The sequence below is a fragment of the Anopheles gambiae genome, chromosome 3 (genome assembly GCF_943734735.2).
Source record: "Anopheles gambiae chromosome 3, idAnoGambNW_F1_1, whole genome shotgun sequence".
Classification (NCBI taxonomy): Eukaryota; Metazoa; Arthropoda; class Insecta; order Diptera; family Culicidae; genus Anopheles; species Anopheles gambiae.
In genome coordinates, this window is record NC_064602.1 from 65,330,831 (window position 1) to 65,345,374 (window position 14,544).

Consider the following 14,544-nt stretch of genomic DNA (forward strand, 5'->3'; position numbering starts at 1 on the left):
ACGGGCGGTAGGCGCGAGGATGCTCAGCGTCGTCTGTCGCTGCAGAACTATCAGGCCCTGATAAGGGAAAAGCAAAAGCAGTTTCGTATGATGAAGCAACACTACTCGCAACCGTCGATGAGCATACAGCGCTCGGTCGATGAGTCAGCGGCCACGTTTGCACGCATGGAGGATACGCCGATGATGCCGCCGCCGTCAGCACCGGTCGGAAGGTCACTGGTGGGGAAATCAATTCCGGCACCGCTGCTGAGACGTCAATCCGTTCCGACGCTGATGCGAAGTCAGCTGGCAGTGGCGGGTGGTGGTGGTGGTGGAGCGGCAAGCACTTTTGCTGCGGTACAGCCAACCTACGGACGGCGCACGTCGATCGATGCGTTCTGGGATGTGGATATGGCGAATTCGGGTCCCATGCCGAGCAATGGATCACCGCAGGAGGTGCGAAGACGTGTCCGGATGCTACATCGCCACTAGTATCACCACCTTTTTCGTGTTGGCTTTAGTGTGTAAGGGTGTTTCCTTGTGTTAACGATCGCACTCGCTGATCGTTACACGCCAAATGTACGAATAATCATAATGAACTATTCGATGTGATCTCTTGATGTAAGATTTTAGAGCTTAAACCTCTCTCTCTCTCTCACGGTGACTGTGTGAACTTTTTTAAATGAACTTTGAATAACACTACACTGCTGGTACAATCTAAACTTAAGACAATGTGAACACGAGAACGAGAAGGGGAATCTATTTTCAGGCGCGTTTTTAGTGCACCAAAATGTTTGCATATTCATATATTATCTGCAGTTAATCGTACGTGCAACTGAAGAAAAGATTTTAATACCAAATAATACACGCACTTGTATTAAATACAGGACAGAGAAGACAGCATGAAACCAAAAAAGGACTAATAGCTAGCTTTGTGGAAAAAAGGAATGAATTTCAATCTATCTACACACTTAAAATGTTACACGGCATGTAACATTCACTGAACTGATCTACAATTTAAAAAAAAATATGGAAACTATACATCGTATCAAACACATGGGAATGATTCCCAGGGGAGCGTTTACAATTTGTATCACTCACGCACATATTCGTGGTCGATTGACCTTCTCCCTTGCAATTTCCCACACAACTGGCACACACACACATATGTGTGTACGAAGAAAAGGATTATTAAGGATGGGAAATCAACCAGATGGGGCACGAAACACATCGATACCGTTATGGAAGGACGTTCACACATTATTTAATAAGTTCCGTTAACCGGCAATGTCTCAATGACCTAATTTACACCTTCACCTCTACGACCGGCATACCCGGGAACCTAATACATGTTGTATGTTATTCTTTTTCAAACTAAAACTTCAATAACATTTGTTGAATTGAAAATGAAAGTATCAAATTTTGTACAAACGTACGGACATTAGTCTTACAGGGTTTCCGAGCAAATTTCCAATGTCAACAACATTTTTCATCGATAGTGAGATGTTTTTCAACAGCTGTCAAATATTGTATTTGTATCACAATAATTGTTCAATTCTTCCACATGATTTTCAACACGTCTCAAGCTGGATTGAGTTTGACAGTTCTTAATTTTTTGTTGAAAATCACGTGTAAGAATTGTAATTTTATGTTGAGGCAAATACATCATTTGAAAGCTGTTGAAACACATCTGGGAGGTGGTGAAGAATGTTGTGCACATTCGAAAGAGACTTGGAAATCCATTAAAGTAAGTAGTGAAGAAATGGGATTTTTAAAATCTAGTTTACTCTTTTTAAATATTGTTTTAAGGTTGCCAACTCGCCTTTTCAATGGAATTTTTCTGCTGTTGAACATTGAAAAAATATTTTTCCATTAATTTTTTTAGAAGATTTTTAATTAAATATTCTTTTTTAGTCAATATTATAAAAAAATATACATGTTTGGTAATTACAATTTCATAAATATAGAATTATACAAAGAATACTAATTCTGCAAACTTTTCTCTTTTGGTAATATGTTTTATAATTGAAACATGATTAGAAGAGAGCACATTTGAGGGAAAAATAGAACATAATGTATCTTTAAATAATATACAAAGCATTTATATGCTTGATTTTTTGTGATGAAATAAGTTAAATTATTCAAATATGTTTGACAAACATGTTTTTATGGAGAATTTCTGTTTTTCTATTCATATTCAATTAAAATAATCAGAATCATCCATGAAGTACATAATTGCTAATTTATTTAATATGGTTCAGCATTGAAGGCTGCTCATGAAAAAATTGGTTGTCATATATTACAAAATATTTAAAAAAAATTAAGTAAAACTGTAAAATTCCCATTTCTTCGAAAAAGTAAATAAGACTTACTTTTTTGAAGAAATGGGAATTTTACAGTTTCACTTAATTTTTTTTTAAATATTTTGTAATATATGACAACTAATTTTTTCATGAGCAGCCTTCAATGCTGAACCATACTAAAAAATTAGTGCCTTTATCTTTTTAAACCAAATTTCAAATTTTAATATTCATTATATCAAAAGTTATGAAAGTTTCAAACTTAAAGCAATCACTTCCCATACAACATGTATGGGATAACCGGGTATGCCGGACGTAGAGGTATTGGGCAATCAAAAGAAAATATGTTCAAAAATATTCTGGAATTTTTGAAAAATAAGTTCATCATGTGCCCTTAGTAAAATTTAAATTTCCAAAAGATACGTGAAAAAATTAAGTAGCTCCCATTTTTTAATAAAAAGTTATATCAGTTTTAAAATGAAAATCATTCCCGGGGAATCCGGTCGTAGAGCTAAAGGTTAAGACGCATTGGATTGATGTCACTTTGTCGTGTGTTTTTCGTTAAAACACTTATTTTCTGTTACTGATTGCTTGAAAAACACACTTTTTATAATGATTTGGGTCGAATTTGGGGAAGCAAACCAACAGAGTGCCGTCCTTGGGGCTGTAAGAGTATGCACAATCAGATTTTTTACTACCTTCAAGATAAAAAAAACCACACTAAAGACTATTAAAGTGACTAGCACCAGAACTGTAACAACGATACGACATTAAATCGGCGTTTGGATGGCGGAAAGAATTTTAAAAAGTGTTAATTTTATAAATGGATTAATTTTAACTCAATCAACACGATGTGCAAATGTACTTAAATTACCATTGTAACCAATTACCTTAGTTACAAAACTAAGCTACAGCACATTTTCCGGACGCAGAAAAGGCAGAAAATAGTACGCGATAATTATAGAAAATATTGTATTGTATTGTTTGTAGTATTAAATAGTTACTCTATACACACATCTCGAACATATAACAAAGGGAGGGCGTGGGCGGGATCGCAACGTCTCAACAAATGCCACCAACCTTTATCCATTTCCCCTTGCGTACACGCACCATCAGTTGAACTGTGCAAACAGCAAAAAAACATAACGAAAAAACACAACAATTATTAAATGTGAATAAAACGAACGTGTTGAGTGCGGCGCACCCACACACACGCTTACCTCTATCACTTTCCTCTTTCACTCCTTCATCAATCCGGCACCTTCCACTGCAGCTTCTTGCCCGTGTCGTACAGCGTCGAGAGGGCGCGCGAAAATTCGTCCTTCTCCTGCAGCCGCAGATAGTGCTTGTACAGGTGCAGCGCCGTCCGGGCGTCCTCGATCGAGTCGTGCGTCTCGGACTGTATCTTGATGCCGAGAAACTGCCAGGCCAGAAAGCGCAGCGACACCATCCGATGGTGGGGCAGATGGAACAGGTGCACCGTATCGACCACCTGCTCCGGCGGCACGATAATGTTGATCACGCGAAAGTCGTTCCGCAAACCGTGCCCGACAAAAATGACGCCACTGTCGACGAGAAAGCGCAGCTTCTGGTACGAGTTCTTGAGCGTGGTCAGCCGCTTGTTGCTAAAGTTCGCGTCCAGATCGCCCGGCTTGATGCCGGAAAACTTGGTCAGATAGTCCACGACCTGCTCCTGGGTGGAGATGTAATCGTCCATAAACGGTACGCCCTCGTAGTCGCCCTGCCCCCGTATGCACGTGATGCGGGCGACGCTCATGTGGCTCGGCTTCACGGTCGACATTTTACCGTCCGAGCGGATCTCGCTCTCCTCCGGGTTGAGCGTCACGAATTCCGCATCCATCGCGACGAGATCGCCGGCCTGGAAGCGTTCGGTGCGCCCGAGCGGTTTGAACAGGATTGCTGCATCCGCACCGTTGTCCGGGTGTTTCGCTTCCAGGTCAGCTTTATCGATCGCGTCACTAGGGCTGTCCGCTGTCAAGCGGTGGACGGATCCATCGTCCGTGCTTTCGTCCTCGTACAGATCGGTGCTGAAGGGATTTACGTACTGCGTGAGTTGCTCACTGTGCAGGCCCAGCCCCAGACGGCACTGCTCCTCGGCCAGCACGCTGCTGGTGTAGAACAGTACGCACGGTACCTTCCAGTCGAGCGTAAACCAGACCGCCTCCTGCACCGGTACCGGGGAAATGCTAAAATCGTTGAAAATGTACCAACTGCCTGCGGTGCTGGCAGCGTCCCCCGGTTTGGGTTGCTGGTAGTAGGAGGGCACGTGAATCAGCGACACTAGATTGTGCTGGGAACCGTCGTTGATGTAGCAAACGACCGCGGAAAGGTTGTAGGTTTTTGTAACTTTCTGAGCTGGCGGTGGATCTTCTGGAATGTGAAAAAGCGGGTTAGAGAATAGGAGGAACGATTTATGGCAGCATGGCATACCGTTCGGGGTAGTTTCTTCCTTTCCTTCCACATCCGAGGGCGTGTCGGGCTCTGAAGCAACGTTCGGCATCACCGGTTCGCCGTTTGAGGCAGTTCTTAGTGAACTAATGTCCAAGTTCTGCTGCTCGTCGAGTGACATCTGGAAGCTGAGTGGGAACCACGACTTTTGCATGCCATGGGATGCAGCAGCAGACGTTGAGCTGGACGAAGCTGCCGATATCACACAGGGTGATGACTTTCTAAAAAGAAAAAAAAAACATTTCAATACCATTCGAACTAGTGATGGGGAAAATGAAGTTTTTGTCGGAATCGATTCCGGCTAACTCCGAAGTTTTCTGGAATCGATTCCGAATAGTAGGTCCGGGGAATCAAATTCCGGAATCGGCTCCGGAATTGGTTCCGGTATCGGCTCCGGAATTGGCTCCGAAAGCAGAATCGGCTTCGAAACGGAGTCGGTTTTGGCATCACCATAAAAATATGCGTTTGGGTCTAATGATGCTACGTATTGATAGCCGCAAAGAATCAAAATTTACTTGTAAATTCTCATTCTGGAGCTAATTCAATTTCTGGAGTCGATCCGGATTCCGCTACTTGGGCAAATTGCGATTCCCAGGTCGTTTCCGATTCCGAAATCGGCTCCGGATTTTTTGACTCCGGAATCTCAATAAATTTCAGCATCAGAATCGGCTTCGAAATAGATTCCCAACACGGAATCGGAATCGGATAGATCCGGTTCCGAGCTCCCACCACTAATTCGAACGATTCCAGCAACCACAGCACCTCATTACCTTGGATGAGCGAAATGACAGTCGACGCGCGAACAGTTCGTCCCATACCGGCACATCTTCGTGCCGGTGCCGGACCCGTTGAACGTCACCGATCCCGTTGCCTGATCCGTGGCCGCTCCCGATCCAGCCGGCGTACCTGTCCCTCCATTCCCTCCCGCCGGCAGCTGACTGCTCGGCGAAGAGTGTGCACCAGCCGACCGGGACATTTGGCGCTTCAGGTACTCCAGCTCCTTCTCGTTGTCTAGGCCACAGTTGATCGACAGGATGGCGGGCAGACCGGTAACGCGCGATTTCTGATTCGTCGGCGTAAACTTGTTGCACGTTTCGCACCAGGCCGGTGTCGTTTTTTCCACCCCGAGCGAATGCTTCAAGATGGTGCCGAACGTGCCCTCCACGTTGTTAGTGGTGGTGGTCGGGTAGAGCAAGCTGCACACGAGCAACACATTGTCCTTGACGCGCGTCGTGTTGCATTTATTGCAGCGATGGGTCGTCTGCTGCTGCGTACCGAACAGTCGCCCGATTTCCGACTCATCCTGCCCGCCGGCGGCACTGTGGGGCTGTGTGGCGGTGGCTGTAGCACCACCGGCCGGTTTCCCTCCGTTGCCGAGGTTAAGGATCTGGAACTTTTGCACACTATCCTGTTCGGGCGTGTGCTGCTGCTGTGATGGTTGCTGCTCGTAAAAGTGCATCGTTTCGTTCTTTTTGAGCGCCTCGAGCAGCTCGGAGTGGATCTGGTGCAGCACGAACCGGTTCCAGTTCTGTATCAGGCTGATCAGGTTCACGTTCGCACTGTTGGAGGACAGGATGAGGCCAAGTGCGGCCGCTTCCGGCACGGTGCGAAAGGAGCGTAGAAAGTTGCTCGCTTGGCACGGCGAGCTCGAGCTGCCGACGTTGAGCATGTGAAACAGGAAGCCAAGCTCACACGAGAGACAGAACTCCTTCGCGCAGCAGTGGGCCAGAATCGCTTTGCGCAGTGGTATGATGAAGTACAGCACCTGCAGCATCGCGTTACAGTACGCGTTCGGCAGGTTTGCCTCCAGCCCGACAAAGCTCGTCTGGTTATACTGCTCGAAGTCAAAGTCCTGAGTACCCAGCTTGCTGTACTTCACCTCCACCTTGCGGTACCGGCGAGGCACAAGTTTCATGCCCTGCTGCTCCACCCCGGTGCCACCTTTCGCAGCGGATGAGCCGTGGGTGGTCGAGGCGGCAGAGCCGGCCGCCAGCGCACCGTTCGTTCCGTCCAGCAGGTAAGGGATCTGATTGCGCAGTCCGGTGCGCGGGTTCGGTGCGTACCCGATCGGGCCCTGCATCTTCATCGTGGCAATTACGACCGGATCAATCGGCTTGGTGCGCCAGTGCTCGTACGTGTTCATCCACGGTGGCCAATCGCTTAGCCACCGCTCGCCGGTCGTCAGGTGGGGCAGCAGCACGGACGACAGTGGGAAATTGGTGTCCGTCAGTGGTACGAACGGTGTCGCCGGTTCGATTGTGTCCGCAAACTCGGTGTCCCGCGAGTACGGGTTAAATTGCAGTGTCGGGGTGTTGATTTTGGCCGCCGTAATTAGATTGATGTGACCGGACTGGTCGCCGAATGCCATCGCCTGGCTGGTGGCGCTTATGTCGAACGACAAACACTGCGACCCGCTCGTGTTGATCTGGAACATGCACACCCGCGGTTCGCTCAGCTCGACCGTGTCGACGAGCTGCAGCTGTCCGTGCGGCGACACGACCGCCAGCCGGGAGTAGTGCGAGGGCAGAAAACGCAACAACTGCGGTTCCACCAGCACCTGGATCGGGGACACTAGCCGCAGCATGCGCATATCGTACACCATCAGGAAGCGATCGATCGTCAGATTGCCCTGGCGGCCGCTCAACCCGCACGAAATGAGATAGTTCCCCTGCACGTCAAAGTCGGACAGGCTGCCGGAGTGCGTCGGTAGCTCGTGCTCGATCGCCAGTGTGTTCGGATCGAGCAGCGTTATCTTGCCGTACGCATCGCCCGCGCAAAGGTAGCGCGAATGACGGCGCAGGATCGCGCACCCATTGACGCCCGCCACCACGCTGGTCAGCTCGGTGCCCGTGGCCAGATCGAGCTCGATCAGATCGCTCTGATGGCCGCCCATCAGGAGGCGGGCGGGCGCGTGCTCGATCATGCACACCATATCGACCATGCGCTCCGAGCGGAAGGTAAACTTCGGAATGCCGCGCCGTAGCTGGTGCCTCAGGGAGGTGGGCGTAAGCGCCAAGATGCCCGTATCGATCGTCACTATCTGGCGTACCACTTCGTTGGCGTGCACCTGGAACGAGGTGTACTTCTGCATGGCACTGCCGTAGTAGGACGTCACGTGCCCACCCTGGTTACCCATCCAGATCAGCTCTTCCTGCGTATCGAAGCAGACGGTAGACACGCCGAATCGGTCGCCTCCGTCCGCCAGCATCATACCGTGCTCGATGTACTCCGCCTCGGAGGAACCAATGTTAAACGCACCGTATTCGGCCGCATCCGGATACTCCGGCACGGCACCGGTCGGATCGTTGTCGTACACTTTTTGCCCACAGCAAGAGAAAGAAAGATGGAAAGAAAGAAAGTGTAGAATATGTACGTATGTGTGTGTGAGTGTGTACTGATAAACCAACACAACCAAGTTGTGATTCTTCGATACCTACTCGTAAGTGTGATGATGTCTTCGGCCCTCGGATTGCTCGGATCACCGCCGGTCATGTAGACGTAGTCCATCTTTCGGAAGTTCTACAAACACACAAACACACACACACACACGCAGTCACTTCCGCCAGACGCTCACGTACTTTCAGCGTCGTACCTCGTTTTGCGGACCGTGTACGTGTAAAACCCGCGGCATCGAGCAACCCACTTTCGTCGTGTACCGCGCGATGGGCAAACCGGATGATGACAACCAAACACCAGCCAATGCCAACTGTTGCTTTCCCCGCTGCCTTTCCACCTAATGGGGCCGAGGCTAGGGAGGCACAGTTGTGAAATGGCCTCGTTCTGGCGGGGAACAAAGACGTGGGCCGCGGTCGACGATGACGGTGATGACGATGATGAAGCGGATTAACGGTACTGTTGCCTTTTCTCTTCGCTTGCACTCGCGCGGCCCCTGTTTCTGTCGCGCTCTGGTTTGCGTTGTTTTGCCGTCGTGCGTTCGTTGTTGCGATTTCTGCACTGCTGGGTTTATGACTGCTTGTCGCCGTCGCCGACGTCGTCACCAGTGCCCGTCGACGCCACTCGTCGAGCCGATTTTGTTTTGTGTGAAAATGTAAACAACACGAACACGAACACCCAAGCTGGCGTCGCGATTGTTTTGACAGATGCTGGATGCACGACCGTTCGTTGACGATTTATTTTTACAATAATAAGAGTTTTGTCGCCGTTTGTTCTACATTTAGAAAAGTATTGATTGACTGCCAGTTCCTTACGAATAATATACATTTGGAAATAGTTTTACCAGTTTTTTAGTCCCATAAGCTCATGTTTATTAGTACGAAGTGCAACAAGTACTAAAATTGAGAATGTTCTAAAAATCGGACGTTGGGCGAAAATGGGGCGAAATGTCAAATACAGGGGTTTTCAGGGGATTTTTACGATTGTTTGCCAGTGATGTGATATTCCCTGATTTTACACCTTTGTTTGATAGTGGTATTGTGATTTATTGTTTTCTTCGTATTTTTTTTATTCGTTTCACTATTTGCAGGATTTCTGTAGATTTCCACATAGTTCATGGTAAAAAAGTATCGAAAAATCCTTCGAAAACGACCAAAAAATCAAAAAACTTCAATACAGGTGTGGTACTCAATAATAACACGTGTGGTTTGCTCGGTTGATAACTATCAAGTGATCTCTTTATTATCTGTTCGTAACGATCGCTGTCGTTAGTATCACACTACCACATCTCCCTTTGTCTTTGATATCGAAGTATCATAGCGTATAAAAGTTCATTTCTCTACATGTTGAATTCATTATTTCAATTACTCCCAAATATCTGCTTGCACGTTTATACTCCCGCTGCTATCTGATCTTCAGACTATCTCAATTGCTATTCCCTGGCTAAATATTTTCTTGTGGTTCTTCCTCATTTGTAAGATTATGCCATTTAATATATTTTACAAAGTCTTGAATTCCTAATGACCACCAGTTTTCAGTGTTTGCTACAGTAACCATTGAGCTGTTCTCATTTATTTCCTTCTTCTTCTTTGGCACAACAACAACCGTTGTCGGGAAAGGCCTGCCCCCATCCCTCAAATGAGCTTGACCTTTGGTAACCTATAAACCCACAGCGGGAAAGCCCGTCCCACTATGAGCAGAGTCCACTCAGGATTGAACCCATGACGGACACGTTGCGAAGTCGTGCGAGTGGACGACTGTATCACAAGACCAGTCCCCGTTATCCTTTCCATTTCCTACTTCCCTTCATCCTTAACTCTCCCTCTCCCTCTCCCTTTCCTTTCCTTTATTCCTTTTTTTTTTTTTTGGTTTAATTTTGTCCTAATCATCTCAGCCTCTTTTCCTGGCTGTCACTCTGCCGGCTATTTCCTATCTTTCACCTCTCTATGATTGATTTACTAAGGGATATCCTTACGACTGTCGACCATACGGATAAATCCATCGACTTATGTTAGTAGCTCATCTGTTTTTTTCCTGATACCTATCCTATAAACCTATCTTTTTATAACTGGTTCAGTATTAAAAGAATCGACGTTGCCCTGCGGCCTTTTATATGCATTCCGATTAAAAGAATGTCTTTTATTAAAATTCTCACTTGTCGATGCAATTGAAGTAGAGCGGCACACCACAGCAAAATGTCCACGTTTTCCACATTTCGCACATGCCTTATCTTGAGCTGGGCAGTATTGATGGTTATGAGAAAAACCACAACATGCACAAGGTGTTGCTACGTAATTGATAGCATCCGATGCTTGGCTATTTCCAGGACAATTGTTATTTCGCTAATTTGATCATTTGCCGAACGAGAAGTTTCAAATGAATTAACTTGCCGTACTAGCTCTGCTAAAGTAAGATCCTGCTCTTGAAGTAACCTGCCTCGTAACTGGTTCGGTACAAACTGTAGCATTTTATCGACTACAGCTATTCCCGCGCTTCCCAGCTCTGTTTTCCCAAAATTACATTTCGATCCATGTGCTTGGACGCGAACCAAAAACTTATCAATTGACTCATCCGGTTCAGGTTTCATATTCCAAAAAAGAAATCTTTCATGTGCCTCATGGCGCTGGGGGGCAAAATATTCGTCCAATTTTCCAATCGCTACAGCATACGGATCGATTCCTTGTTCCTCATTAGCTTCCACATCTGCACCCGGAATACTAAAGAATATTTCCTGTAGCTCAAATGACCCACACGCTAACAACAAATCTTTCTTCTCCGTCCCGTCGCTAACCTTCGATGCACGGAGGCAAATCTCAAATCCCCGCTTCCATGATACCCACAATTTCCTCCTATCAACCAATGATACACCTGCTATCCCGAGCGGAGGTTAGCTTAGCTTAGCTAGCTTAGTTAGTTTAGCAAATAGTTTCGTGTCATTCATCTTCTCTCTCTCTCTCTCCTCTTATTCTGTACAACCGTTTGCACGACTACTCACTCCACCGCTTCTCTCTCGACGCGCTTCACCGGACTCCTCTATACGAGAATGTGATTACACACACTATCGGATGCTCTTTTTTTCAGCTTTTTTTCTCTCTCTGTGCGCTGTTTTTTCCGATAATTTTTTTTCAGAACCTTGACCTTTGCTCTTCCAACTGTGTGCACACTCTCGCCTGGATAAAATGCTCACTCGACGCCCTTTCTTCTTGCTTATTCCCGATTACTTTTGCTTACCAGACGCACTTTTTTCTCTCTGCTTACTAGACGCAGTTTTTTTTTCGGCGCTCTCTATCTTCGAACCGATACTTATTTTTTTCGTTATTTTTTTAAAATGTTTTTTTTTTATTATTTTTTTTTTTGCACGTCCTCCGACGCATCAGGTGCTTACTAGACGCACTTTTTCTTTTTTTTTCTACACACTATTTTTTTTCCACTTTGCTCACGAAGGGTGACGTTTTTTTCCACCACGTTTTTTTTTTACCTCGCTTACTCCTATGCAATCACGTCGTCATCTCTTCGCCACAAAATTTAATTATCCATGGGGTTTATTTGCTTGTCTATACGCTTTGTCCAGCCTATTTTTCTGCTCACAAATGCGATCCGCCGGTTTTTTCCACACCTCACATTACGCTCATATGCGATCACTTTTACTCCATGTGTCCTGTGTGTGCTTTATCTCATCGCATTTGAACTCGTTTGCACTGAACTCTTTTTTTTTTCTTCTCAATAGAAAAAAAATTCCAATCCTCGTCGCCAGTTTGTGGTACTCAATAAAAACACGTGTGGTTTGCTCCGTTGATAACTATCAAGTGATCTCTTTATTATCTGTTCGTACGCTCCGGGATGCTGTATGAGTTTTGATGGCACGACACCACTACTGATATCTAACGATCGCTGTCGTTAGTATCACACTACCACAACAGGCAACCCCTTTTGTTACGTCAATGTCAAAATACAGCAGAACGTCGATTTTCCAGCGACGGATTAACCGGCTGGCGGCTTAACCGTGCGCATGAATTTGACAGTTGGTCAATCGTGGCGAACATTTTCTGTGATGGTCAGGTTAGCAAAAACATTTGCTGTGCAGCGATGTAGTGTCTAACCGCAGGACTCCACACAGCATAACACGGAGCGCAACATAACAATTGACAGCTATCAAACGCTTCACAAAACGCTTTGAAAAGGAGGTAAAGCGTTTCATTAACTGTCGGTCATCGCAGTAGGCTGGTAGTTTTTCTACGAGCAATGAGCGGCCTACTAAGTGTTGTGGGCAGCCGTGCCGACCCCTGGACTTGCCGTGGTAGTTGTGCTGCCACTGTTAAATGTCCAGGGTGCGACAGTGTGTCACGCACACTGTCGTACGCACACTAAGCGCGGGCCGCTTAGTGTGTGTTGTGCGCTCGGACAAGCAGGTGTCGCGAGCAGCCGGTCGAGCAGGGCTCCCGGCAGGGCACGGTACGGCTGGCGCGCGGCCGAGTATATATAGTGTGTATTGTGCTTGTTATTATTTATGATGTGTACTGTAATATTAGTGTTTTAATAAAGTACCTGAGAGCAAGCCAAAGACACAACACTAAGGATATTCAAAATATGATACCAGCAATAAAGCGTTTTCTGAAGCGTTTGGCAGCTGTCAGTTGTTATGTTGCGCTCCGTGTTATGCTGTGTGGAGTCCTGCGGTAATGATATTTTTAAATCTTATTTTTGTTGCATAGTTACACGCATAACGCAGTAACACTGCAAGACTCGATCAGAGTACACATTGAGTGAATGAAGATGATTCCATTCTGAACTAAGGAATTAAGCAGTTGTGTTTTTCTCAAGATATATTCCCTGCGACATATCAATTTTTGATAAAGAATAATTGTTGAATCCATCGTTATTGATTCAAAAAATATTCCAGAAGTGATTAATCGATTGGTTTAAGGTGAATACTTAGTACAACTAGTGAATTTTGTAATTTTTATACTTGACATTTCTTGGACCATTATCTGTGGAAATCGATTAACCGGCATCTGCCCGGTCCCGAGCTGCCCGGATAATCGACGTTCTACTGTATATCAAATGTGCTATACCACGGGGGAAGGTTTAGGACTCTTTTCAAGAACTTATTCTGAAATACTTGCAGCTTATTTATATGAACATTTGCACAATTTGCCCATATTTTAGATGAGTAAAGAACTGTTGGCCCAATTGCATTTTGTAACATTTTATTTTTTAAGTTCAATGTAGAATTCTTGTTTATGAAGCTATACAAAATTTGTATAAGTCTTGATCCACTTATAACTTTTTCCTGAAGGTGAGCCTTTTATCCAAAACAATCCCAAATACTTTACATTATCTTTCCAAGCAATATCCCAGTCACTTATTTTTAGATTGCGATCCCCTCAGATTTTTCTTCGTTGATTTTTAAGTTACAAGTTTTACAAATGTCTCATATTTTTTAATCCCATTGTTGAGGTTTTTAATAATAGATTTTGGATTGGAATCCGAACTACTCATAGCAAAGTCATCTGCAAAACAATATTTTTTGACAGATTTTGTTTTAGGCAAGTCGCTTGTGAAAATGTTGAGAAGAACGGGTGACAGCACGCTGTCTTTGGGTAATCCGGCAGGTCGGCGAATTTCGTTTGATTTCGAAGAGGTTATTTGCACGACACAGCTTATATCGGATAAAAATGACTGAATCAGTTGAATGATGTTTGGAGGAAAATTGAAAAAATAGTTTGTACAAAAGCCTTCGGTGCCATACTGTATCAAACGCTTTTTCTAGATCTAGCATCACGAAACCAGTGGATTTTTAAATATTTCGTTGTGGTTTGATGTGGCTTTTTTAGGCAACTGTTTTAGGGAATGGTTATTGATTTTATCTGGCCCTTGAGATTTTTTTGATCTCAACTTATAAATGATGTTTGTAATGTGTTTTGGTTTAATAAAGTTGATGGGATCGAAGTTGTTGCTGGGTTGTGCTTGATGGTAGGAAAAGAATCTACTATTTGTCTCTTGCATGTGATGTTCAATTGGGCTCTGATTTGGGAACGTTGTTCTTTAAGTTTTTTTCAAAATGGTCGCTCAGAATTTCACATTTTTCATTATTTGTGATATAACAATTTACATTAGCTTTTAAGGGAGGAATAATTGCTGAATTACTATTTATAATTCTAACAAATTTCCATAGTTTAGATTTGCTTGGGAGGTTCCGTGGTACAGTCGTCAACTCGAACGACTCAATAGAATGCCCGTCATGGGTTCAAGCCTAGAATGGACCGTCCCCCCGTAGCAAGGATTGACTATCCGTCTGCGTGGTAATGAATTAAGCCTCGATAACCTGTATAGGCCGGCATGTCCGCGTAAGACGTTACGCCAAATAGAAGAAGAAGAAGCCTACACCTGGAAGCCGACAGGA

General features: G+C 45.2%; 1 protein-coding gene across 3 annotated transcripts; it reads right to left on the reverse strand.

The window, feature by feature from the left end:
* Positions 1-3,237: 3,237 nt before the first annotated feature.
* On the reverse strand, positions 3,238-8,913 carry LOC1268533 (PAN2-PAN3 deadenylation complex catalytic subunit PAN2). Of its 3 annotated transcripts, none has more exons than XM_061655940.1 (5): positions 8,186-8,912; positions 5,519-8,063; positions 4,731-4,969; positions 3,500-4,667; positions 3,238-3,400 (listed from the first exon to the last, which is right to left on the reverse strand). In XM_061655940.1, the coding sequence occupies exons 1-4, from the start codon at positions 8,253-8,255 to the stop codon at positions 3,529-3,531; spliced, it is 3,993 nt and encodes a 1,330-aa protein (XP_061511924.1). In that variant the 5' UTR covers positions 8,256-8,912; the 3' UTR covers positions 3,238-3,400; positions 3,500-3,528. The 3 variants fall into 3 exon arrangements, with proteins under 3 accessions (XP_061511924.1, XP_061511923.1, XP_061511922.1); XM_061655939.1 differs by having other exon boundaries at positions 3,500-4,670; positions 8,186-8,910; XM_061655938.1 differs by having other exon boundaries at positions 3,500-4,969; positions 8,186-8,913.
* Positions 8,914-14,544: the final 5,631 nt, after the last annotated feature.

Coding starts and splice junctions, on each gene's coding strand:
- LOC1268533 (XM_061655938.1), bottom strand. CDS start 8,255: ATGGACTACGTCTACATGACCGGCGGTGATCCGAGCAATCCGAGGGCC. Junction 8,064..8,185: donor AGACATCATCACACTTACGA/GTAGGTATCGAA, acceptor GTGGGCAAAAAG/TGTACGACAACGATCCGACC. Junction 4,970..5,518: donor TGTCATTTCGCTCATCCAAG/GTAATGAGGTGC, acceptor TTTTCTTTTTAG/AAAGTCATCACCCTGTGTGA.